Genomic DNA, 26,202 nt, shown 5'->3' with positions numbered 1-26,202 from the left:
GAGGAATAGGATGACTGCTTAATGGGTACAGGATTTCTGTTTGAGGTGATGAAAAAGATGACCTCCAGGAGATAGCCCTGTGATTTCATTGGCAAATGTATTCCGTTGGTTGGTTAGCAACTCCTATAGACTCCTGGAGCAGAGAACTGTAAGAAATCTCAAGGGTCCCACCAGTGGCATCCTTTGGCACTCCCAACACTGGCTAGGACCCACACAAGCTAGAACAGGTCACAACGATCTTTTTAAAGTTCGATCCTAACACTAGGAGGGGGCCTTTGGAGTCATTTCAAGCAGCTGTTCTCACCTCCTGGCCATTCATCAGAACCATCTGGGGGAGTTTTCAGAAATGCAAATGCCTAGGCCCTACCCAAGGAGAATCTCTGAATGTGGGACCTCAGATCATGAGTAGTTTTCAGGTGATTCTAATGTGCAGTCAGCATTAAGAACTCCTGCTCTAGCCTGATACCCTACACCTCAGATAAGCAAACTTGGACTCAGAGAAGTTACAGAATTTACCCGTGAGTTAAAGGTAGATCAGAACTTGCCCCGTTTCACTGAATTTTCTACACCTGTAAATTTGCAGAATTGCATAAACCAAATTCTGAGTCTGTAGAGCAGACCATGCTATTGTTCCTAAAGAAAAGTCATTCTTCATCCAGATTCAGATGTTTGTGTCGAATGCGTATCCCTGCAGAAAATCTCTTTGCTTCTCAAAATTAAGCTATTTTTCAGTTATCTCATCAAATGTACAAATGTGTTTTGCCTTTTCTTTCATTTTTTTAAAAGGAGAAACTCAAGCAAAGGAGAGATATTAATGTCAGATGAAATAAAGTTTCCATACCAGGCATGTGGAGAAAAAACAATACAGGCATATTTGCTCCTTGGTTTTTATTTTTCTCTCACCATCACATGTAATATTTATTTCATCAGTTCCCTAAGGCAGTGATTTTCAAACTTCATTTCAGCAGCAAAACTTTTTTTTTCCAAGCAAAATCTTAGACAAGAACTCTAATATACAAAACGGATAAAATATATCTAGCAGATTCCTCGGGCAGTTTCAGTCTTTCTTGTTTAGAGGAAAATACGTGGTACATTCGTGTACCATCCCTCAAACATTCTTTGTTCCAAGGAACATAGTTTGAGAACCATTGCCCAGCTGTATTATTTTTCTGCCAGTCTTCAGTGGCTGTGTGTTCTCATTTTGTTTTGAGGACAAAAAGATATGTTTCAGTATTTGAGTCTTTTTTTCCTGAAAACTCACTTTTTAGCTGCAATATGCATCTGTAATTGGTAAATTTGAGGAGCTTCGGTAGGCGAGGTCACGTGGAGGAAGAATTGCATAAATAAATTTGGTGTACCGTCGGGCCCCCAGCAAGCCAGAACTCGGCTGGGCATCTTCCTCCAAAGTTGGGTACCCAGCACCTCCTCTGTGTCTGCAGCAACCATGGAAACTCCTCCTAGGAAATGAATCAATACAGAAGAGAGTGCACTGAGTGGGGAGGGGAGGATAATTCCTGCTGGAGCACGAAGTGAATATTGTTTCCGTCTCTTGCCTCTTGGCTCATCCCCCGGCACCTGTAGAGCTGGGAGGCTGTGTGACAGTTGGTCTTCGCTCTCGTTGGAACAGGACCCCAGACGCAGCCCTCCAGGCACGTAGCTCTCCTCCCGGCCCGGGGCTCCCTGGGGTGGGGGGTTGGGGGTCACATCCACTAGGAGACGTGTGCCTCGGCTCTCCTGGACCAAGAACCACGCTGCCTGGCGTGCCAGCAACTCTGAAGAGTCCTCCCCACTCAGGAACATGTTTCTTTGCCATTAAGCTGCTATTCCTTATTATCATTGAACTATTTCCACATTCAGCTTTTCTGTTTCCTCACCTGTTTAGTAATAGTGTGTGGCATACTAAACATAAATGTTTAGTAACATTTAACTGAGAAAACTCGTAACCCACGGAGACGTCTAATAGACCAGGCTCTAACTGTTCTTTACCGCGGCTACAAGGGACTCTCTCTCCCCACAATAGAAATAACTTGCAAATAGTTTTAGTAAAGCATCCAGCACAAAAGAAGAACACAATAATTGTCAGTAGAAGAAATTAATGATAGTTGGATCAGGAGAGGACTTTGATTCTGTTCTCTTAAAAAGAGTTTTTAACTTTTAGCGACAAGCAGTGAAATATTTACAGATTCAGTGATATGTCTGGGATTTGCTCCAAACAAGACAGGAATGGGGAGAAGTGGGCATGTAGATGAAGCACAATGGGGGCATAAGTTGAAAATCTCTGAAGCCTGATGATGGCACATGGGGTTCATTACTTCATTCTGTCTGCTTTTATAGCTGTTTGAAACTTTCCATAGCAAGATGTAAAAGAGAAAAAGAAAAAATATTTGAGGAAACATCTGTGAAACCCAAATCTTCATCAAAAGGACCACACTTACATCCTGAGAGAGATAGATATCCATCCACCACAGCTGTTTTCCCAGGGCTCCATTAGTTGCAAGGAGTAGAAACTCACATGAGATGGCTGGAGAGGAGATGGGGTTGCTTAGAGGCACGGGAGCTTCCCCACACAAGAAGCACCGGGAACCTCAGGGGAACAGGAACAGAACTGGGAAAGCAGTCAGAGATCAAGGATGCTTCCTCATCTGTCTGTCTCTGAGTGCCCCCAAGATCTCTTGGTTTTTCTTTCAGTGTGTCCATTCTTTTGCTTCTCTATGCATCTATTCGTTCATGTCCAAATGACAAAAAATGGCCACTCCATTTCTCATCTACTCAGAAACTTAGGATTTAAGGACCCTTTGCTCTCTGATTATATAGGCTCTATTTCTCTGAGTTCATATGCTTAGAGAAATCATCTGATCGTTCATGAAGCAGCCAATAGATTGGTGACTTGTGAGTCCAGTGCCACTTCTGGGTCCAGTCAGCTCTGGCAACGAAAGCTGGGATCATGTGATACAAATGGCCCTCTAGTAACGCTCTTTTCAGCAGGAGCTGGGGAAGGTGTAGTTTCCTCAGATGTTTTATGGATACAGGCACCCTGAACTAAATCTACTCAGAAACTTTAAGAATCTTCAGAAAAGGAAGACTGCCATCCACCATTAGACTGTTATCATCTCTGGCATGTGACGTACAATTTAGTTCACTTTCCTTTTTCTCAGTGAGAATAGAGAAAAACTGGTCATTCTTATCATGAGACCCTCCAACACATATACACTGTCATCTTCTCCCCTCAGGTTGTATTCTCTAGACAAAAGTGATTCCAAAGTTGAATGTCTAATTATAGCACTCTCACTTTATGAAAGAGGTGGTGTTGGGCATTTGGGGAAACAGAGAAAAGACCCGTCTCACAGTTGCCAGGAGCACACCCCAGGCTGCCTGCACCTGAGAGGGCAGAGAAGTCTCTGTTCACAGTTGCCGGAAAGCCCAGCTCTAGCATCTGCTTTACGTCTTCTCTCTGTGAACTGTCTCCCATGGGCGTTGAAAACCAAAGGGCTGACACCACTCTTCATTTTCAAAGAGGAAACGATATTTAGAGAAGAGAGAGTGTTGACTAGATGGGAAATGAGTAAAAGATGCTCACCAATGTCTGGGGCCATTATGGGCTGTTGGGTTCCCGGATGGTCCCCTCCCATCTTGGTATTACTTCGGGGCCTGTCCATGCACATCCTACTGGGACATGGCTAGGGAGGGACTCAGTAGGCACAGTTGTCTCGAGGGCTCGCTGATGAGCAGACCGTGGTTCTCAGCCAAGTAACCTAGAGTCCCTTGTGGGGCTCTGCTGTTCATCACTTCTTAGACATAAAGCCTTCTTTAAAATACTGAATAAACTCTATACTTACTAAATTTGTTATTTAAATATTATCTATATTATATTATGTGCACTTTATATATATAATTACATTTTATATTTTTATATTATATGTATTTTAAATATTTTACATTATATTACATATATATAAAGTACACATAAACATTAGCTGTAAGCTGAATTAAAATGTCCTCCTATGTTTTCTTCTGAAACATTGATTGTTTTACCTTTCACAATTTCTGTATGGTGTGAGGTCGGGAATCAGGATTCTTTGTTTTTTCCACATGGCTAGCCAATGGCCCTAGCACCATTTATTAAAATGACCATTAGCTGTAAACTAAGTCATGTCCAAACATAGATGCAGCCTGGGATGAATGACAGTGGACAAATGGTAGAAAACGAATTGTGTGAGCAAAGCATATAAAGAAAATGGGGTGATCAGGAGGGAATGTGTCAGTCTGCTGAGCTGTAAACCCATGAGGGGAGAGAATAGTGTCCCTCTCATTTACTGCTGTACTTCTTGTGCCTGGCAGACCCCCTGACATGCAGTAGACATTTAATGACTATTTATTTAAATGAGGTGTTGCATCTTTCTACCCCGGGATGACTCCTAATCACAGATAGAAGGAAACCAGATATCTGATGCAGCTATCCCTTCTAAATGTGTGTGTGATGAGTTAACATCATTTGTCTTGGTGATAAAGATCAAGACAAGGATATGCAAGTTTGTGAGTGTCAGGTATACACGACTGAAGAGCCCAGAGCTTCTTCCACACCCACCGAGGGAAATAAGCTATCTATACACGACAACCACAATGGAAGGCAGACTGTGATAAAAACAGAAAGAGTCCCAGGGGTTCGAGCCATATTCTCCAATTTATTAGTAAGCATTTCATATGATACAGAATGAAATCGATCATCATCACCATTGCTAACAAATACTGATTCCTTACTCTATGCCAGGATCCTTAAATATATGATCTTATTTATAGCAATCACAGTTTCTACCCTTTAGGCTATCAGCAAGAAATTAGATTTTTCCAACAAGCTGCATCGTTTATGTAAATACAGACTCATAAAAGTGCTTGCAAGTTCAGTTTCTGTTGATGTCTCCCTCACCCTTTTATCCTCACAAATAAAAACTGAAGTGTGTAAAACTTTCCGGGACCTTATCTTTTAATTTTTTAAAAGCCAGGGCCCAGATGACTATATCCTAGCTTTTCAAGTTCAACATCAATTCTCCAAGAAACCCCAGGGTTAGCAGCTCATGAACCTGGACTTCAGCGATCTAGCAGGCAGGCTTGCGTGTGTCCTGTCCCTTAAAGTCATCAGCTGTCACTTCTCCCCCACCTGTGGCTTCCTAGCCTGCTGATTGTTATTTCCATCTTCCAGGTTAACCTTAATGACCAACTCTTTGCTCTATGAGGAACAGTGTTCATTCTCAGTGTAAATTAAAATGCAAGCCCCTCTTCTCCTGGTGATGGGTAACCTTTGTGTCAAGTCCAAGTAGTCTCTTCCTAAATGTCCATCACAAAATTCACCTCACCTTGGCAAAGAAAAGAAACTGAAATAACTCAGTTCTGAATTGAGAGGAGAGAGGTAATGAAACTCAGTATGTCCCAAGGCAGCCGCCCACACTGATTATGTAAAAACACGTTTTGCATCTCATATTTGATTTGCTGCACAGTTTAACATAAAAGTAACTTTATTTTTTTTCCAATTAAATGAAGTAATGTTACAATCCGTAATTCCTCCTGCTCTAGTATGGTAAATTAATGTCTGTCTGTTGTTTTTAAATCACAGAGTGAGCATTGCTGTAGAAATATAAAATGGTACTGTTTCATTTTAGTCTACTTAATTTTCCATTCTTGAATTACATAATGGGGTTAAACATTGAATAGAATAAATAGAATGAGTATTTAATTAAGCAATAATGAGTTTCTAAATGGATGCTCAAGGAAACTGGCTTTATAGTTTATGCAAGAATCAGATAATGGTCTTAACAAAGACTCTAATAATTGTGTTGAATGTTTTCGGTATTTAAAGATTTTTTTCTGAATTCTCCCAGGAGTAGATTTAAACATAATCCAGTTCCTTGATTAGGCTTCACTTGGTTCTCAAGACAAATTCTAAATGCCTTTCCCTGGCCCACAAGGCTGTGCATCATCTGACTCAATTCTCCTCTGGAGTCCAATAGCAAACAGTTCTCCCCGAGTTCTCCTTTGTTCTCCAGCCACACCCACCTCCCCTCTGGTCCACAAATGCCCCGTGCTTCCTTCACCGCTGGCGTTTGCACCTGCTGTTCCAGATGCCAGGAAGGCTCTCTCCCCTTTCATCTCACTAACTCCTCTTCTTTCAGTTCTCAGGGAATTCTTCCCTAATGACCCTCCCTAGACTGGGTTAGGCACCACCGCCTCTCACCACTCCCCTCAAGCTTCAGGCTCTCCAAGAACTATGTTATTTCTTCCCCAACACTTCACATATTTTTATAATTAAACATATGCCATGTCGTTGTCTTGTTTACTAGTGTATCCCTAGAATTTATTTTTCTATTTTTCTATTTTTTAGAATTTAATACTATATCATGTGTGGTACACAGAAGCCGCTTGACAAGTATTTGTTGGCTGGCTGGCTGGAATATGGATGGATGGGCGGATGGGTGGATGGATGGATGGATGCATGGATGGAAGATGGAGGACGGATAAGTGGATGGAAGGATGGATGGATGAATGGAGGATATATCCATGGATGGATGGGTGATGGAGGGTAGGTAAATGTGGCTGTGGACACATTACTACATCTAAGGCTATATTCGGGTCGTAATGCATGCTGTGAGAATCTCTAAAACATTATCACCTTCCCGTTCCACTTGGACTCATTTGCCCACACACTGAAAAGGTATTCTGCACCAGCCTCTTGGTGGGTGTCATGAAAAGGTGTCATGGGAGAAACTGCACAGGCTTTTCTCACCTATACATGGCCTAAATATTAATTTTACAAATTCATCCATCCATCCAGAAGATCTTCATGTGTCCAGCACTGTGCTGTGTACTGGGGACCAGGCGCCATAAGCGCATGCCTAAACTCCTAAAATCAGCAAAAAAAAAAAAAAAACACGAATTTTTTAGGGTCAAATAAAATTTTAATTTTTTTCCTCACATCAGGGGAGAAAAAAATGAAATTTTTAAAGCCTATGAAAATCAAATGTGGTAGGAGGGACCAACAAACGTAACATACCCAGTGTCTTAGAAAGTCATAGGGCATCCCTGCTAGAGATGTTCTGGAGAACAAGGGAGGTCAACCCATCCCTCCTGCCCTGCACCATCCAAGCAAGTGGCAGAATCAGGCATCCATCACCATGCCAGTCTCTCTTAGTCTCACTCCTGTATAGCTTCATCCCTTCACATTTCCTCTCAGCCCTCACCTTTGATGCCAGGCCCCATTTCCTATTTTAAGACCATTCATTCACTCAACAAACACCTACTGTGTCCCTTCTATGCACCCAGCGTCATGCAAGGGGTGGAGAGAAAGCCCTGAACAAGACAGACACACGTGGAGCCTCCAGCCTCCTCAAATCGTGATCTGTTCTTATAGTGTCTTCCTCTCAGCAATGTGACATTCACCTGCCTTGACAAAGTAACTCCTCACCTGTGGACTGGATGTAATGGCATTCGCACCTGACTGATGGTTTCCAGCATCCTCTAGTCTTAGCACTCCCAAACCCACTGAATTGTCTGCCCGGTGTCCCAAGGTACAGGTGTCAGAACAGCCACAGGGACAGGTTATGAGCTGAGGTCTGCTGTGATCAGGAGGGACAGAGAATCAGTCCTCTGGCTCTGGACCACAGCAGGGGGTGGAGGACTGGCCTAAGCAATGGGACTCTTGAGTGGGCATGAGTAATAGAACTCGTGGAAAGCAGACGTTACTGGAGTCCAGGAGATTTGTATCTGACCTTTGGTTCACTCAAGGACTTCGGGCAAACCTCTTCCTTCCTTCTTTCTCTGTGCCTGTTTCTTTATCTGCCACCTGTGGGATTGGATAGCACGTGTGTCCACTCCTGGACACATGGCAGACAGCAGTAGCTGATCACAGCTCTCCGTCCTACTGATCCCACATGCACTGCAGGCCCCTCAGCATGGGACCCAGGCAGGCTTGCAATGCACAAGAGCAGGCTCTCACATCCTTACTTTGGCCATTCTTGACCTTGAACTCTCATGCTTCTCCATCCAAACTACATATTAGAATTATCTGGGCAGGTCAACAAAACACTGCAACCCACGCCTTACCCCAGACCGACTGAATTGGAATAGGGTTATTTTTTTTAAAAACAGTGTTTTAAAAAAGCCCTCCAGGAGATTCTAACAGGGCTGGGAACCACCAGTCTAGATTTCAAGCTCAGGAATTCCATAATTTTTGTGATAAGGGGGGAAAGATAGAAGTTAGGCCTAACTTAAACAAGAATCAGAGGAATCAAGTCAAAATAATTGTCTCGTGGAGCTGTTTCTGTGTGACAGTGTCCTCCACTTCCCCCTCACTCCAGCTCCTTTCCATCCAGTGTGCATGTTCTAGGAATTTCCCAACGCCGCTTGTAGGGAAGGGAAACAGCTCACCCAGGTTTGCTGAGTTGTGATAGACAAATTAGTTCCCGTCCCCATCCCGTCTCCCCCAAGGCATCAAGATTATGGCTTGTGATTAATGATTTGTAAGTCAATTTATCAGCCACCGCTTTTGAAACCTCATTTCTCAAATAACTTGTCTTTGAACATAAGGGCTTTCTGACATCCTCTTACTGTCTCTAGATTCTCTTTCCTACTAAATGAAATTCCAGGATATTTCTTCTTCTTGTTGTCAGCTTATTGGTATTACTTGTATGTAAAATATTTGCAAACAGATTACTATTCACCAGTAGTGTACAGAGGTAAGCACCAAAACAATACTTCATGCTTCCAGCTCAAAGCAATGTACTAATAATGATGGCTCGTGAAATTCTCTAAGCTGATTTTTCATTTATTGATTTATTTTTCACCACACCTACTTGCAACAAATATTTGAGATGTGTCACAATAAAAACACAGATACAACAAAGCTCCAAACAATTGATTTATGTTTCCTTAGAAAATATGTTTCCTTCCTTTTAAAGTCATGCTAGGTGTGGGCAAGGGGTGGGAGGGATGAAATTGTCTTCCTTCACTAAGGAAGATGCTACAATTGAGCAGAGGCTCTGGAGTCAAACACTGGGGTTCCAATCCCCGTCCCTCCATAGATGAGCGATGGCGGTGTGATTATCTGGTTACCTTGTCGTTTAGGGTGGGTGAGGCTGTAATAGGGGCGGGGCGGGAGCACAGCCGTTACCACGCAACCGTTACCGCGAGACGTTAAGCACGGGAGGGTTAGCAAGAGACACTTAGTGTGGCAGTTAGAGGTCGCTCGGCCAACGGTCCGCCCAGGGTGGTCCTCCTGGCAAGAGGTAAGATGTGGACGGCGGCCTTCTCCCTGGGGCCCTCCAGGCCCTCCCCGGCCTCAGGCGGTGGGTGAGCTGGGCGGCCCCAGGACAGGCTGGCGGCTGTGTCCCGCAGAGCTCCAGAGCCCTTGCCATGGCCGCCCACTGGCCGGGCCTAGGCCTTGAGGCCGCGGGAACTTCTCTCCCATCCCCTCCTCCGCTACCTAATGGCGGCGGCGGTGTCCCTGGGTCCATGGGACCCGGCCTGCTCTGCCCGAACCTTTGGGTGGCCTGAGGCACCTGAGGGCCGGCTGGGTCATGGGTGCCTGGCTCCCTCAGTGATGACGGCCGGGCAGGGTCTGGGGACCTGGCCCTGAGGGCGCTGCCAGCCGGGCCTGGGCACTGGCGGGAGGACCCAGCCTGGGTGCTGGATGAACGCTCCCGGGCAGGGTAACTGGACCCCGCGGGGACCCCCTCCTCTCAGCCAGGGCCTGGACCTCAGAGGGCGAAAGTTGAGCCTTGGGACCTTGCCCTTACTTGTCAGAACAGAGAGTAACGTTTGTTTTGGTGGAGGTTTACAGGAACACTGTGACCCGACGGTGACCTGACCTCAGGAACGAAGGATCCGACACCAAGAAGTCTGCAACAGCTAACCATTCCCCTCCCTCACCTTTCCTGTAAAAGGGCTTCACTGAAAACTTTTGGGGAGTTCATGGTTTTTAAGGCATGAGCCATACATCTCCTTGCCTGGCCCTGCAGTAAACCTTTCTCTGCTCCAAACTCTGACGTTTTGGTGTTGTTTGGCCTCACTGCGCGTTGGGCATACAGATTTGCATTCAGTAACAAGGCTACAAGAACAAATGGAAACAAAAATTCATAAAGGCTCAAACTCAATACAAGTTTGTTTCTCATTCAACAGCAGTTCAGGACAGGCTCCCACCCACCTCCATGTGGTGACTCAGGTACCCAAGCTCATTCCCTCTTGTGGCTCCACCTTCCCCTTGGGTCTCCTGGTTGTCTGCATCCAAGTAGCTAGAAGGAAAGGGGCCCAGAGAAGAGGCACAGCTGTTCTCTTAACCCTCAGCCCAGGTGAACCCAGGCCAGCCACAGCAGACATCACTTCTGCCCACATCCTGTAGGAGAGACTTCAGCCTCAGGGCCCCACATAAGGCCGAGAGAACCTGAAGCATACCATCTGCTGGCACGCACAGCATCGTGATCTTCCTCTGTTACGTTAGTCTTTATTATTTAACGAGATGGTACGGGTAATGTGCCCAATACCAGGCATGTAGTCAGAGTGCCATCAATGGTCTTCACTATGGTTTGTTTGTTTTTTTTCCCAAAAATAGTGACGGTAATGGTCTGCTTTGTTTGCAGTTTCAAGCCACAGTCGAGGAAGGAGCTGTGGGAGTTATTGTCAACTTGACAGTTGAGGACAAGGACGATCCTACCACAGGCGCGTGGAGGGCCGCCTACACCATCATCAACGGGAACCCTGGGCAGAGCTTCGAGATCCACACCAACCCGCAAACCAACGAGGGGATGCTCTCCGTAGTCAAAGTAAGGGTGCTTCCAACTGCCCCTCCCTCCTCACCCGAGCACCCAGGGCCCCAGGTCGAGGATAGACCGGCCGCTGTCTCCTCCTCCTGGAATTAAAATGGGAAAAGGCTTCAGCTTAGGGGCCTGCTTGTACCCTCATGGCTATAAAACCAAGTTGTTCTACAGGTTCTGGAAAACCTAAACTTCTGTGTAACCTTAAAAAAAAAAAAAAACAACTTAATTTTTAAATGAGATTCTCCATACACTTGATAATGAATTATCAAAGATATGCAAAAATGGGACCTATGAAGGTTTTCTAAAGATCCACGGTCAGACTGTGCATTATTACAGTTCTTCTTAATCTTCCTTAGCAGAGTTTCAGTTACTGTCAAACACAGCAGATAGTTACACACACAGGATGCTTCTCCCTGTGAAACCGCCTGTGAGCACTGCTGCCCAGCAAGCTGACCTCTCTCTGCTACAGGGGGACCGAGAAGGAAAGTGACAGTGATGTAACGGGAGGGCTCAGAAATGTGGGAGGGAGGGCGGTGGCAGCACAGCATGCGAGGCTGGTGGTCCCCGTGTCCTGGAGGAAGGGACCTGGGAGGTTCTGGGAGAGCTGCTGCCAGACCAGAACGTCCGTTGGAACACAGCTTCTTTTCTGGTGGGTGCAGCAATTTGCCTGAAAAGCAGGGAGCAGTCGTGTTTATAGTAATCGTATTAGTGGACCAAGCAGGAACGTTGTTACATACTCCCTGTGCGCCGTCGGCCAAGATGCTTAATTGTTTTCTGTGCCTCGGTTTCCTCATCTGTAATATGAGGATGATGGTACAACCCACCGCTCCAGGTTGTTGTGAGGATTCACAAGCTAATATGTGACTGGCACATGGTGCCTGTGTTCGTTTCCTGGGGCTGCTATAACAAATGACCACAGACGGGGGAGCTTCCAACAACGCAAATTTAGTCTCTTACAGTTCTGGAGGCCAGAAGTCCAAAATCAGTTTCACAGGGCTACAGTCGGTGGGGCTGGTTCCTTCTGGAGGTTCTGGGGGAGAATTGATTTCCTCGTCTTTTCCAGCTTCTGGAGGTCGCCTGCATGCATTCCTTGGCTCATGGCCCCTTCCTGTATCTTCAAAGCAGCAACCCAGCATCTTCTTATCTCTCTCTGACTTTGACCCTCTGCTTCCATTGTCACACCTACTTTGACTTTCCTGCCTCTTTTTTGTGTGTGCAGTGTTCTTTAATTTTATTTGTTTGTTTGTTTGTTTATGGCTGCATTGGGTCTTCGTTGCTGCGCGCGGGCTTTCTCTAGTTGCGGCAAGCGGGGGCAACTCTTCGTTGTGGTGCGCGGGCTTCTCATTGCGGTGGCTTCTCTTGTTGCAGAGCACAGGCTCTAGGCGCATAGGCTTCAGTAGTTGTGGCACACGGGCTCAGTAGTTGTGGCTCGCAGGCTCTAGGCATGCGGGCTCAGTAGTTGTGGCGCACGGGCTTAGTTGCTCCACAGCATGTGGGATCTTCCCAGACCAGGGCTCGAACCCATGTCCCCTGCACTGGCAGGCGGATTCTTAACCACTGTGCCACCAGGGAAGCCCACCTGCCTCCCTCTTTTAAGGACCTTTGTGGTTCCATTGGGCCCACCTGGATAATCCAGAATCTTCTACCCAGCTCAGGGTCCTTAGCTTAATCACATCTGCAAAGTCCCTTTTGCCATGTAAGGTAACACACATTCCAGGGATTCAAACATGGACATATTGGGGGGTGGGGTCATTATTCAGCCTGGCCGCAGGGCCATATAAACGTTCACACCAACAAAGTTCCACAACATCCCTGGGGGCAGAACCCGGAGCCACTGAGAATGGCAGATCTCAGAGAAGTTTCCGGCTTTCTCCAGAGGATGAGGGGTCTAGGTTTCTCCCTGTCCTTCTCAGAACCTCGTCTGAACTGAGCCCCAAACGTCTCCCTGAAAAGAGCAGCCTCTGGGTCTTCCCAGTTCTTCTTCCCTTGCCAGGACTCCCGGGAGATCCTGGCACTGCCCTCCTACATTCAGTGCTATAGTTTCAAAGCTGTTAAAGTCGTAAAAAAATAAAACATAGCCACTGGCTGTTCTCTAAGGTTAGCCCTGTATCTATAGTAGGCATCAGGCAATTTTCCAAACCTGCAGCTGGAAGACAAAGCTTGGGTAAATATACATCCCCGACATAAACCCTGCAGGAGCACCGTTCTCCCTACCTGTGTTTGCTACAGCTTGAGGAAAATGAAATACAAGCAAAGCTAGACTGGAAAAGAGTGTCCTCCTCTCCCCACACGCCCCCTTTGGCCCACAGTGCTGTGAGTCTTAAATGTTAGCATATAGAAGAGTCATCTGGAATGCTAGCTGAAATGCAGGTTCCTGGGCCTGCCCCATACCTGCAGGGTCAGAATAGGAGGGAGAGTTGCCCCAGGAGAGCACAGCCTTGTGGACGAGCACTGCCGTAGGACAAGGAATTTGCACCTGCAATTCCTGGGGAGGAGGTGCCCACAGAGCCTGGGGCCCTCCCTGGGCCTCCATTTTACTAGCAACTGGACTCCCTTTGCTTCAGAATTGGGATGGAGGCATCCCCTCTTTGGCTGCCTGCCACGTGAATTTGTGTAAAGGGCCTTGAGCTTTCTCTGCTTCTCAGTGCACCTGAGCTAAAGCCCCAGGATAGCCTTCTGGAGGCTGGCCTGACCATGCTCCCTGGGCTCTCCACCTTGCTAGCAACCCAGTGCATTAGCTAGGAATGCTTTCAGTTGTATGTAACCAAATGCCAGGCTGATAGTGGCTTAAATAGTCAGGAGAATTTCATGATCTTCATAACTAGATGAAGGTAGGCCAATCTAGGATTGGCTGGCAGCTCAAGGTGTCAGAGAGCCAGCAGGTGGCACCACAGATGTTTCTGATGTTTTCCTCATGGACATAAAATGGCTGTCAAAGCCCCAGGCATCACGCCTTCCTGCTGCTGGGTTCCAAGGCAGGAAGCAAGGAGGCAGGCAGCCAGGCAAGTGAGAGTATGTGTGCCCTCATGGGCCCCTCTCTTCTCATTAGGGGAAAAAATGTCTTTTCCATGGGTCCTCCAGACAATTTCCAATGATGTGTCACTGACCGGATGACACGTGCCCACCCTCAGCTGCAAGGAAGGCTGGAAAGTCTGAATCTTTCCTCTAGGGCCTCTGCAGTGAGAGGTGGGGGGACATGGCCATGCTGCAGCCCAACCACAAGCAACTCCGCCCTATCCAGTTAGCAGTCGGCATACGGGAGAACTAGAGGAGGTCTCAGGACTGTGTGGTTTCTGGGGGAGTCCTTCCTCCCCACAGGACCGAATCCTAACAGTTCTGCCAAATGAGTAGCCATGTCCTCTTTAAAACCTTCTAGTCAGGAACACCCTTAGTTGCTGTGTGAACCTATTTCAAACTGTCAAAGAGTTACTCTTTCAGCTGAATATAATCCACCCTGCATTTTAAGTCTCTTCTCTCTTTTGTCCTCAGAGGAGAAGAAAGCATTGAGAAAGCAGGCATCCTTGATCCCCAAACCTGTCACAGGCTTAAAACTTACTGTCGGATCACTTCCAAAGCCTCCCTCCTCTGGACAACAAACCCCAGATTCTTTACCCTTCCCATGAGAGCCAGCTTTTCCAGCCTTGAAATCCTCCAGAACAGTGGTCCACACCCTCTTTTGACACTTGATGAAATATTAGTTAAATTGCATCTCTGTAACTTTATTGGAAGTGTTTTCAATTTCCTCCCGTCCCTGACACAGAGACCCCACACCAGACAAATCACATTAATCAGGTCATAGGCCCGAGACAACGGAGGGCTTCTTAATGCAGCATGACCCAGGGCAGGCCTCGGAAAGGGTGGGAGCAGAGACCCACGTTTCATCAGCTCCTGGTAGACTGGCCCTGGGCATCGCCCCACTGGTGTCATTGCACCCAGCACTGTGCAAACAGAAGTGAGCACTGCAGAGGTCCTCCTCTTGGGAAAAGGCTGGACTCTCTCTCTCTCTCTCTCTCTCTCCTTTCCTCTCTCTGTGCCACTGCTCACATCTGCATTCCTCAGAAGCCAGCATTCTGCTGAGGAATGTCAGCCTCGAACATACCTGAAGAGGCAAGGCAGGAGGGCAGTGGCTCTTCCAGCTATCCTACCCCATATTCCTCTTCCTCACTGTCTTAACAGCCTCTTGTTATTATATCCGACTCCAGGCCAGCTGCTGTGTGAAACACCCAGCAGCATCATCTCCTCTGATCTTACTACAATCCTTCGTACTAGGACTTTACTGATGAGAAAGCTGAGGCTCCAGGAGATGCAGTGATGTGCCTGTGGTCCAGTAGTATTCATTAGAGTTCTTATGGCCAGGACTTGATCCCCTCCCCTCTGGCTCTGGGAGCAAACAGCGCTTTCTGCTACTAAGCTGCATTGCTTCCTGGTATGAATGAAGTGGCCCAAGGCAAGACAGAGGGCTGAGTCCCCACCAGCATTACTTGTGGAAATACCACCCTGGACCAAAAGCAGTTTATTGTTATCCGCTCGGACTCTCTCATCAGACTCCCTGTATCACATCTCGGCTCTGTGCTACTTGTTAGCTGTGCGACTTTGACCAAGTTACTTAACCTCTCTGAACCTGTTTCCTCATCTGTAAAAAGGGTCTAAAATCACCTACTGTTATGAGGGTAAGGTGAGGATGAGGTGAGATGATGCACACGGGGCCCTCCTAGCACACAGTAGGTGCACAATGAGAGATGGATTGTGTCACGAAAAGTAATGAGGGGTTGTGATGCAGATCAAATATTGTATGTATATTTATACATAATACGTAAATATATTATAAGACATATGTGTGAATGGGGGGAGCTGTGAGTACCCCACTGTTGCGGGTTAAATTGTGCCTCCCCCAAAAGACACTAAAGTCATAACCCCCAGAGCCTGTGCGTGTGGGCTTACTTGGGAACAGGACTGCTGCAGGTGTAATTAGTTAAGATGAGGGCATAATAGAGTGGGATGGGCCCCCAATCCAAGATGACTGGGGTCCTTATGAGGAGGCAGCCATGTGAAGACAGAGACACACAGGGAGAAGGCCAGGTGATGATGGAGACGGGTCAGACTCATGCGCTGCCAGCCAGGGAAGGCCCGAAGCTGGGAGAGGCAGGGAGGGCTCCCCTAGAGCTTTCAGAGAGAACGTGGCCCTGCCAACATCTTGATTTTGGACTTCTAAGCTCCAGGACTGTGAGACAGTTCATTTCTTTGTATTAAGCTTTGTATTAAGCCACCTAGTGCTTTGTCACCACAGCCTTAGGAGACAAATGGTAAGATTCCCGTTCCTGTCGGGACCCTGATCCTCCTCCTCTGCCCCGGGCCGCGCCACTCTCTCCTGCTGCTAGCGCTCACGCTGCTGGCCTCGAATCTGCTGCCTGTGAAGAGCCCTGCAGAGCTAAGAAGCTCAATAAAACCTCACCCTGCTGGCGTTTGCATCATGGTAGAAAATCCAGTTGGGCTAGATTCAGGATTTCATAGTCTCAGCATGCTGTCCTTAACTTTATTTCCAGGAAGATGGTGTGTTCCTGGGAGCTGGTATAAAAGAAATGCTCGGGCCTCGGGTTGCCTGGCTGGGTCTGCCCGTGCTGGGGTGCGGTCGAGAAGGTTCTCAGGAGAGGTGGACGCTCTGTGTGTCCATCCTGCTCAGGATGCTGCCCGGCAGACTGTCACTACCCAGCAAGCCCAAGGCTCCAGTCCCCTTCAGTGTCCTAATTAGGATGAATAACTCTGCTTTCCAAGCATGGCAGCTCCCTGGCCCATGTTTGGAATTTATTTCACTGGGGTTGCAGATTTGGGGCTTGACTTGGGAAGGACAGAGATCTGTTGCTAGAAAGGAGGATGAAGTGGTAAATTATTCTTGTGTTCCAGGGATGGAACCACAGTATAACTGGGCAGCTCCTAGGTACCAACAGCTTGATATCCGGCAGCTCTTAAAATCTTAATACTGACCCTGTTGGGAGTTGCTCTAGCTGAGAGCGGGAGGGGCGGTCCTATTACAGCCGGAAGCACTTCCAGGGTCAGTACTTCCTCTGTGTGTGTGTGTGTGTGTGTGTATGTGCCTGTGCATATATATATATATGCATGTGTGTTTGTGCGGGTGCACTTTCACAGGTGTGGAGTGCAGGGCGTGCGTGTTAGCTGTAATTATTATGAGAGATAATGTAATTTTGCCTAAAGCTCTCCCAACTAAACCTGCCCAATTCCAGATTCTACCCCCTGCACCCGTAGAGCTTTTTCCCCAGCTTCGCCATTCTCACCTCTGATGCCACATTCCCAGATCCCTTACGACGTGTGCTGCCATTTCCTTCCTTCTGGTTGAGTGTGAATCACCTCCCTGTACTCAACTTTAGTCTCGTCCTCCCAGCAAGAATATCCATTATGTCCTGGGTCTGATGAGTTAGCTACTTGTTTTCCCAGGAAACATTAGGAAAATAGCTTGAAATAAGAAGTGTGTCCTTATCTCACCTAAATGTCTCCTCTCACACACCCCCATCGACAGGAAATGTCACCATCACTGCATCTCCTGGTTTAGAAAGAAAGTGACCTAGTGAATGTCGTCCATGACATTCTGTAAGGGACAGGGCACCATATTAATAATGTCTACAATGAGGTTTCCTTAATATCCTCTGATTCAGTCTACACAGCAGCAAGGGAGGCGGTTACCCTCAGCCCCTTTACAGAATCACCTGGAAAGGGCCTCAGCAGGGTTGCTCATTGGTAGGACAGTCTGCCATATGTGGGACTGTCCCAGGCATGGCCATGTATCTGGCATCACTGTCCCCTGCCCAGAAAATGGCCACAGAGCTGCCGAGTCATGGGGACAAATAAAAATGCCCCCCCACCGTGTTTTCCAGTGCCCTCAGGTGGGGAAGGGCCATGCAGCTTAACCCCTTGTGCGTCAGCCTCCCGGATCCTCTTCTCTACATGACACCCTACTGGAGGAATGCGCACCCCCTGGAGCCCCCACGAGTGCCGGAGTTGTGAGGTCACAGGCTACCGGTGGGAAGGCTTTTAATGTCAGCGCTGCCAGGGAGTCACCTAAAGAGATCTCACAACAAAGGATCCAGGCCTCTGGGACTCATGTAATTGTTGTAAGTTATTTCTCAATCTGAAAAAAGGAACAACTTCCATACCTAATTTGGTATCTGTATGTTTCATACTCTTTTTCTTAAAGAGGACCCCAAATTGCATCAAGCTTCTTAGCCCACAAAACCTGGATCCACCCCTGAGCGTCCACACGGCTCAGGGACTGTCAGAGGCCTTCGTGCAAAAGCGCCTGCCCTTTGTGGCAGACCCACATGCTGAGCCCTTCTCTCTGCCTTTCAGCCTCTGGACTATGAGATTTCTGCCTTTCACACCCTGCTGATCAAAGTGGAAAACGAGGACCCGCTGGTGCCCGACGTCACCTACGGCCCCAGCTCCACAGCAACAGTCCACATCACCGTCCTGGATGTCAATGAGGGTCCGGTTTTCCACCCGGACCCCATGATGGTGACCAAGCAAGAGCACATCTCCGTGGGCAGCGTGCTGTTGACGGTGAATGCCACAGACCCTGATTCCCTGCAGCATCAGACCATCAGGTGAGTGGGTGGCTGGGTAACCTGAGACGGGAGGGAGGCCGGCAGCAGTGGCTTTTCTTTTCTGGTTGCAGGGTCTGGGTTGTCAGGAACAAACTACCATTAAATTAAACTTGTTAATGATCTGGGTGAGCAGGAAGTTTGTGTCATAATGAAGAGCTGGCGGCTGGTGGCACCGGGGGACCAGGCTCACTAGTTGTGGATGTTGCCCCTGCACCTGATTCCTGGCAGTAGACGAGCCCGGGAGCAGAGTGGCTCCAGGGCTGTGTGCTCAAGTGTCCAGAGGGGTCTGCTGGTGCCAAGCACAGTGTGGAAGGGACAAAGAAAGGAGCCGCCACATATGGCCCCTTGCATCTCAGACACCTGCTTTATCAGCTGCCACAACTTTATGAGAAACGCTAACTCCATGTACAGTTAAGGGTATTAGGAGTTCAGAGAGGTTCAGTAAGTTGCTCAAGACTGCCCAGCTTACACTGCCCAGTAGTGGGAGAAATTAGGATGCAACCATTGCAGCACAGTCTGCAAAGCCCACGCGCTCTGCTAAGTGCTCTGGACTCTGAACTATCAGAAGGGAAAGGAGTAGACATTGCCTGGTACTTCGAAATGGACCACCAGGGTTGGGTTTTCCGCCGATGATTGGCAGACCGAAAAAAAAGTTCAGATTTTTGGTGTTCATTTCTTTTTTTTTTTTTTTTTGCGGTATGCGGGCCTCTCACTGTTGTGGCCTCCCCCGTTGCGGAGCACAGGCTCCGGATGCGCAGGCCCAGCGGCCATGGCTCACGGGCCCAGCCGCTCCGCGGCATATGGGATCCTCCCAGACCGGGGCACGAACCCGTATCCCCTGCATCGGCAGGCGGACTCTCAACCACTGCGCCACCAGGGAGGCCCATGGTGTTCATTTCTTAAGCTCTGTCCAGTACTTCAGAAGAAGGGGTTTTCATAATGAGATTTAATTAAATGATCATTATCCACAGTGCATCTCATGATAGTGGAGATGAGATGCCCTCGCTGGTGCGACGTTTCACAGTAAACACATTGACACGCAGGTCCAAATGCACGCCTGTCTCCGCTAAAGAAAGTAATTGATCTTCCTCTTCCAAAATCTAATCTTTTCATATGAGGTACCAATAACCAAGTATTAGATGCACTTCAAATAAACATGTCTTATTTTCCTGATTTGAAACACCTGAGAATGTGCCACTATCTCCGTGTCAGCCACAGGACCGTGGAGCAAGCTGGCAGAAGTTATTTTCCAACCCCAAACCCCCAAAAGGGGATTTGTTTTTACAACAAAACTTTCTGAAATGCTAGACAAACTAGATAAAAGTACAAAATAATACCAAATCCTGTAATAGTGTAAATCTGAAGTAGCCATTCTTTTTTTTCCTTTTCTCCTTTTTTTCCCTTTCTCCTTTTTTTTCCCTTTTCCTGCTCAGTATCTGGCAAAGGAAACACACAATTTAAACATCAAAGAGAAAGCTTTCCTTAAGTACTTAAATTGGGAAACCTGTAGCTTAACAGACTGTAAGGTAGTTGTATAAATTTAGGATGTCTTTAGGGGAGCTTAACTGTTGATTTGCACTTGCACAAAGAGGTGACTCCAGGGTGGGTAGGAAATGGATTTAAATGGGGCTGATGTTGCGAAGCCTGGGACTGTGCCTTTGTTGGGTAACTTGGGATGCTGCCAGACATGACAGTGTTAACGTGATGGGGAAGGGCTGAGGCAGGTGTCGGGATCTGGGAATAGAGGTCCTACTAAGGTGGGACAGACAGTGGAAGAGGTGGGTCTCTCGGCGTTCTTTGTTTAAGACCAGCTCTGGCTGACTTAGGCAAAAGGGGGAATTTGCTGGAAGATTCTACACACAGTTTATAAAATTTTTCCCCACTGCTAACCACTAGTTTTTTCTCTATACCTGTGAGTCTATTTCTGTTTCTTATATACATCTGTTTGTTTTCTTTTTTTTAGATTCCACATGTAAGTGATAACAAAGTATTTGTTTTCTCTAATTTCACTAAGCATAATGTTCTCTAGGTCCATCTATGTTGTTGTAAAGGGTAGGTTTTCATTCTTCTTTATGGCTGAGTAATATTCCATCATATATATGTGTGTGTGTGTGTGTGTGTGTGTGTGTGTGTGTGTGTTTATATATATATATATATATATATATAAAACATCTTCTTTATTTGTTCATCTGTTGATGGGCACTTAAGTTGCTTCCATATCTTGGCTATTGTAAATAGTGCTGCTATGAACATTGGGGTGCATGTATCTTTTCAAATTAGTGTTTTCTTTTTTTTTGGATATATGCCCAGGAGTGGAATTGCTGGGTCCTATAATGGTTCTATTTTTATTTTTTTGAGGAACTCCACACTCTTCTCCATAGTGGCTGTACCAATTTATATTCCCACTAACAGTGTACAAAGGTTCCCTTTTTTCCACATCCTCTTAAGAATGTATTACTTGTGGTCTTTCTGATGATGGCCATCCTGACAGGTGTGAGATAGTATCTCATTGTGGTTTTGATTTGCATTCCTCTGATGATTAGTGATGTTGAGTAGTTTATAGAATTGAAGAATATGTTTAGAACTGGGCCAAGGTTGCACAGGAACTTGGGCATTGTTGAGTCTCTAGGTAATGGGACCTGACGGGCTGGCACTGCAGGACCTCACAGGGAGAGTGACCTGTCTCCAGCCACTGTCCACTCTCGTGTCATTCGGCTCACGGGTCACATACCCAGGGGCGAGTCCACTTTCCCTGAGCTGGAGCCATGCACCCGCGACTCAGGGCATCTTGACAGGCAAGAGAGATGATGTTCCCAGATGTGGCTGCCTCTCTTCACCCCCACGGCAGGCAGCCGATTGAGAAGGAGGAAGGAAATCCCGTCTGGCAAATGGAGTGTGGTGCTTGGAGGGTGGCAAGAGGCCATGGATAGCAGCCCCGGCAAACTGAGTCGGGAGACAGGAGCCTGGAGAGGGAGCATGTGACTGGCAAGAGCCGAGACATTGAGGGGCCCCAAGGCCAGGATCTGAGCCATGGAGAACACAGACCGGCTACTGGAGCTGGGTTCCAGTGGTCCTCCATTCCATCTCGGGTGGAGCGCCAGTGGCGCCCACTGTGAGAAAAGGAGATCAGAGAAAGCAATTTGTAAATTACTAGACGTGAGACTTGGCAGTAAAAAGCAGGAGCGTAGAAAGCTCTGCAGAGCTTCCTGTTTCTACACTTGCTCATTACAGCTGTGACCCTCAGTCACAAGTGGCCAGGACCCATCTCAGACTGACTTTTGCCGAAAATGCATGTACTGGCCCACAGAACTGAAAATGGGGACAGGGACATCCAGCGTGAGAATTCCGGGGCTCGGAACATATCCTCTCCCCGCCTCCTGGCTCTGCACTTGCCTGGGTTGGCGTCATCCTCAGCCACATCTGTACGGCTGCAGAGGGTCAAGGCCTCCAGCAGTGCCAGTCCTACCAGCAGAAAGAGACCCTTCCTAACCAGTAGTATCAATACTTGCCCAAGGGCCAGGTTTGCGTCTCACTGAGCCAACTTGGACACACGCCTGTCTCTGACCCGGAATGGCAGGAGGCTGGGATGTGCCCGGCGCTAGTCCTGGTGCGTGGGCCCGCCGTGGACCCAGCATCCAACCATAATGAACTGGGGTGGTGGTTTCCCAAAGGAATGCAGAAGGCTCTTCCCAGAAGGTGGGAATGGATGCTGAGTCATCAGGGACCACGGAGAGCCACTGTTGACCAATTTCAATGTCACGAGTCCCCTCAGAAAATATAGCTGCGGTGTTTCTGTGGCCACTTGCCTAAGAGCTGTAACATTTACAAATGGGTCTGGCTGAGCAGTGTCTGGACAAATCACTTTTCCATCATTGAAGCAAAATAAATGCGTGTGAATGTATGTATGTGCGCGTGCATGTATGTGTGTGTGATGCACATTTCTCTCTCTGGCCTGAGTCCTCGGACACATTCCTTCCTGCTGGGATCCCAGTTGCCCAGAAGTGGCCCTCTCTCAGCCTGGCAATGACGGGATCTCCCTCCGCCCCTCCCCTCTCCCCGCCCCTCCCCTCTGCCCTTCCTCTCCTGGTGCTGGTTCTGAGCCCATCAAAGGCAGGGATAACATCCCTGACACGTTGAGCTATTGTCACGGGAGCTCTTCAGGGAGAAAAGACTCATTAATTATCTGCAGCCTTTGATCCTGTACACGAGAAGCACTGTCCCCGATGGGCTGTGTGTGCAGAGGCTGTGCAGGGCTGAGGGGAGGGGCCGGGCCGGGACCTGGTCTTCTAATAAACCACACGTGGCTCCCCAGAACTCTCACAAAGACACGATGACCTTGTGAATGGTGGTGGTGGTGTTGTCTTAATGATTCTTTGGGGAGCAGGCATTGGAAGAGGGAGGAACTGAGAACTCCTATTTTTATCTCAAGGAGAGCTCTGAGTTCAGCTGACAAAGGCACATGCACAAAGATGCTGCCAGTGCCATCTGCCCCTGTCTTGACTCCCAGCAATAGCTCGGCGCTGGGCTCTGCAGTTGTGCAGGTTATGCGGGTGTCCCTGTCTGTGTGTGTGACTCTCTGTGTCCACGTTGTCGTTCTCTCTTTGTCCCCCTCTGTGCCGACTACTCTGGGTCTCTCCTTTGCTCTGTACGTTTCTTCCTTGTCTCGCTCTGTGTCTCCCTCTGCCCTTCCTCCCGCCCCATCACCATCTCTATCTGCATCTCCCCCCTCCCTCTAGGTCCATCTTCCGCTCTCGTCTCACGGCCGCCTCTTCTCTGTCTGATTCTCTGCACCTTCCTTCCTCCCGTTCCTCTCTCTCCTCTCTTCTCTTTCCTCCTCCTTTTTCCCCTTTTCCTCCATCTGCTTCCTCCCCCCTCCTCCTCCTCTTCTTTCTCTCCGGCTCTCTCTCTGTCTCTCCCCCTCCCCGCATTTCTATCTCTATCAGTATCTCACTCCAACACTCTCTGTGCCTCAGCTCCAATAACCCCGTCTCCTCTCAGATGTCTAGCCAGGCCCTCAAGGCATCTTAGCACTGCAGGAGATGCTCCACCCCAAGCAGCCTGATTCAGGTCCTGCCCCCAAGTTGACAGGCACTTTGACCTCCTCCCTGAGGGCAGCCTCCTTCCCTTGTCAAAACAGGAAACTCCTCCCCACTCCCAGCCCCCATAAAGCTTAGGACCTTAATTCTAACTCATTCCTGGTCCTGTCTTCTGTGATGCAAAGCCCGTCTCAGGCACAGTGATTCTGCCGCTGCCACTGTGATGCCCTCTTTTATCTCACCAGGGAATGTTAAAATCAGTGAAAGGCGTCTTGATCTCTGAGTAGCCTGTAACTCTAAAGACAGGAGGTGTCCAGGCATCAGAGTGAATATTCTCACTAAAAAGCCTGAGTTATTAAAACCTGTTTAAAAGCCCATTGCATTGTGCTTAGCCAAATCAAAATGGACAGCAGTGGGCTAGTGACAGATGAAATTCTTCTTTTTAATGACTTGTATCTTCTTATCCTTATTATAAAGTTAAGATAGTTCATGGAGGAAACTTTTGAAAAGGCAGTTGAGAATAAAGAAGATAATTTTAAAAATCTGTAATCTTCCCACCTAAGGAAATCCCCTTTTAACAGCTTAGGTGTGACAGCTCTCCAGTCACATGTGTGAGTATTTCCCTTTTTTATTTTCAAAATTGGCTCACATCACCCATTTTGTTTTGGAACCTGTCATCTTTACTTCCCAATATATGGTGAACAGCTTTCCATATCAAGAAATAGCCACTATTTTTCATGAATAGTATGCTCTCTACAGTGCTATTACAAGAATATACTTATTTATTTATTCATTCCCTTGTTGGCTATTTAGACTGTTTCCAATTGTGTGAAATTATTTTAAAAGGTCAGTGGACATGCTTGTAGCTAAATTGTTTAATGCATCATTAATTTTCTGAAGAATTTTCTGAAAATATTTTGCAAATGTGTTGATGTTGTTAATGCTTTTTGTCATATGAAGACTTCTTTGTGTCTTTACCTAGGCAATCACATTTCTGTTTTCCCTTATTATTTGAATTGATGGTTAGAAAGTTTCTGTGCTCCAAGGTCATGTGAACGTTGACGTGTCGTAAACCAGAGCTGGTTCCCACACCCTGTCCTCTCAACCTGCAGTTACAACGAGACAGGCGTCAGCTTTCAGGGTGGAGCCTTCCTCCGTGTACACGAGACAGGAATCTGGCATTTCTCGATGACAGTTCAGTGTCTCCAGTGAGGAGTGGACTCGTGCACCTGAAGTTGTTGGCTAATTATTGTCAGAAAGAGCAGCTCAACGATAATTATGCTAAAATGAAAATGACTGTATTTACCCAACATTCTCTAACAGTGAAATGAGAAGCAGGACTCACTGTTGCATCAGATCTGTTGCTTTGGTTACTCTGGGGATGCAGCCGGCGGCTCAGTCATTTTGAATGGTCTGAGAGGACTTATTTCATTCTCTGACCAATCCGGGGATTTCTATTGAGGCAACCAAGTAGCAATTCCTATTCCAAACATTTTTCAGAACTCATCTTATCCAGGGTCTGTAGTAAACAACTCTGCTGCAGAGACTTCTGCCCACACACTGAATACATAAGATACGTGTTGAGGAAAAATATTGTCCCCACCCATGTGAAATTACCCATTACCCCTCAACATTTTGGGGGGAAAGGATCATTCATCCAGGGAACCCCGCAAGTGTGCATCTAGCAGCACTGTATCTGTGAGGATTAAGTTTGGCTCAGCATAAAAGGAAAATTCAAAATGATGGTGGCTCAGAGAAGATAGAAGTGGGGTTTTCTTCCCCCTCATATAAAATAAGTGTAGAGCGGCTATGGCAGTCCAGGGCTAGGATGGAAGTTCCACAGAGCTGTCGGGGGCCCAGGCTCCTTCCTGCTCACCATTCAGTCACCTCGAGACTGGCACCCTCTTCCTCATGGACTGTTATTATGGTTGCTAGTGCTTCAGCCTTCACATCTGCATTCCAGACAGTAGTTTGGGAGAGAGGGAAAGAAGAAGGGAGTCTCTTATATTTTAAGGAGTCTTACTGAAAGTCGATCACATTTCTATTTAAATCTGATTGGCCAAAATTAGTCACATGGCCAAAACCTAGCTGTAAGAAATACTAGGAAGTATGGTCATTTAGCTGGATAGCAACCAACTTTTAAAACTGGGATTCTTTACTAAGGAAGAAAGTAAGAGTGGGTATTGTGAGGTAACTAGAAGTTTCTGCCATGAACACCTTTGGGGGATTGAACCTTTCTGTGTAATAAAAAACTACAGGGTAAATTTTAAAAGATGAATACGTGCCATGAAATTAGATTTTTACACAATAAAAATAACAGATAATTGTGTTGCCAAAGACAGCTGCTTAAAAAAAGCACAAGCATTATAGTTTTCCATTCATTCCTTTACTGAATTCATGTACTGGCATTTATTTAGAGGCTACTATGGGCCTAACACTGTTGGGTCCTGTCTTTTCACTTGTGAGAATGATCTCTGCCTACAGCCTCCAGGGAGCTTATAGTCATAAGAGCAAGAGCTTTGTTGCAAATGATGATGCCCCCGGAAAGAAGGAAGAGGGAGGGAGGGAGGGAGAGAGGAAAAGGAAGGAAGGAGAGAAAGAAATTGTTTCCTTGGGAAGTAAGAACCAGTGGTCTCCAGCTGGGGAGAAAACGCCAAGCAACAGAAATTACTTATTTCCAAGCATCATTATGGTCTCGCTTATCAACAAATTCCTGAATTCCCCAGAAGTGCCACTATCCCCATGCCTTTGAGC

General features: G+C 47.2%; 1 protein-coding gene across 1 annotated transcript in view; it reads left to right on the top strand.

The window, feature by feature from the left end:
- The window catches only part of CDH13 (cadherin 13), a 1,043,800-nt gene that overhangs the window by 920,730 nt on the left and 96,868 nt on the right, over window positions 1-26,202 (top strand). Inside the window, exons 9-10 of the mRNA XM_082607144.1 lie at window positions 10,623-10,805; window positions 18,159-18,412. Of these exons, the coding sequence (XP_082463270.1) occupies window positions 10,623-10,805; window positions 18,159-18,412 (437 nt within the window). The remainder of the gene's footprint in view (window positions 1-10,622; window positions 10,806-18,158; window positions 18,413-26,202) is intronic.

This window comes from Mesoplodon mirus, assembly GCF_964341445.2.
Source record: "Mesoplodon mirus genome assembly, chromosome: 19".
NCBI classification, from domain to species: domain Eukaryota; kingdom Metazoa; phylum Chordata; class Mammalia; order Artiodactyla; family Ziphiidae; genus Mesoplodon; species Mesoplodon mirus.
The sequence above is the reverse complement of the archived record's forward strand: the minus strand, read 5'-3'. Positions and strand labels throughout refer to the sequence as shown.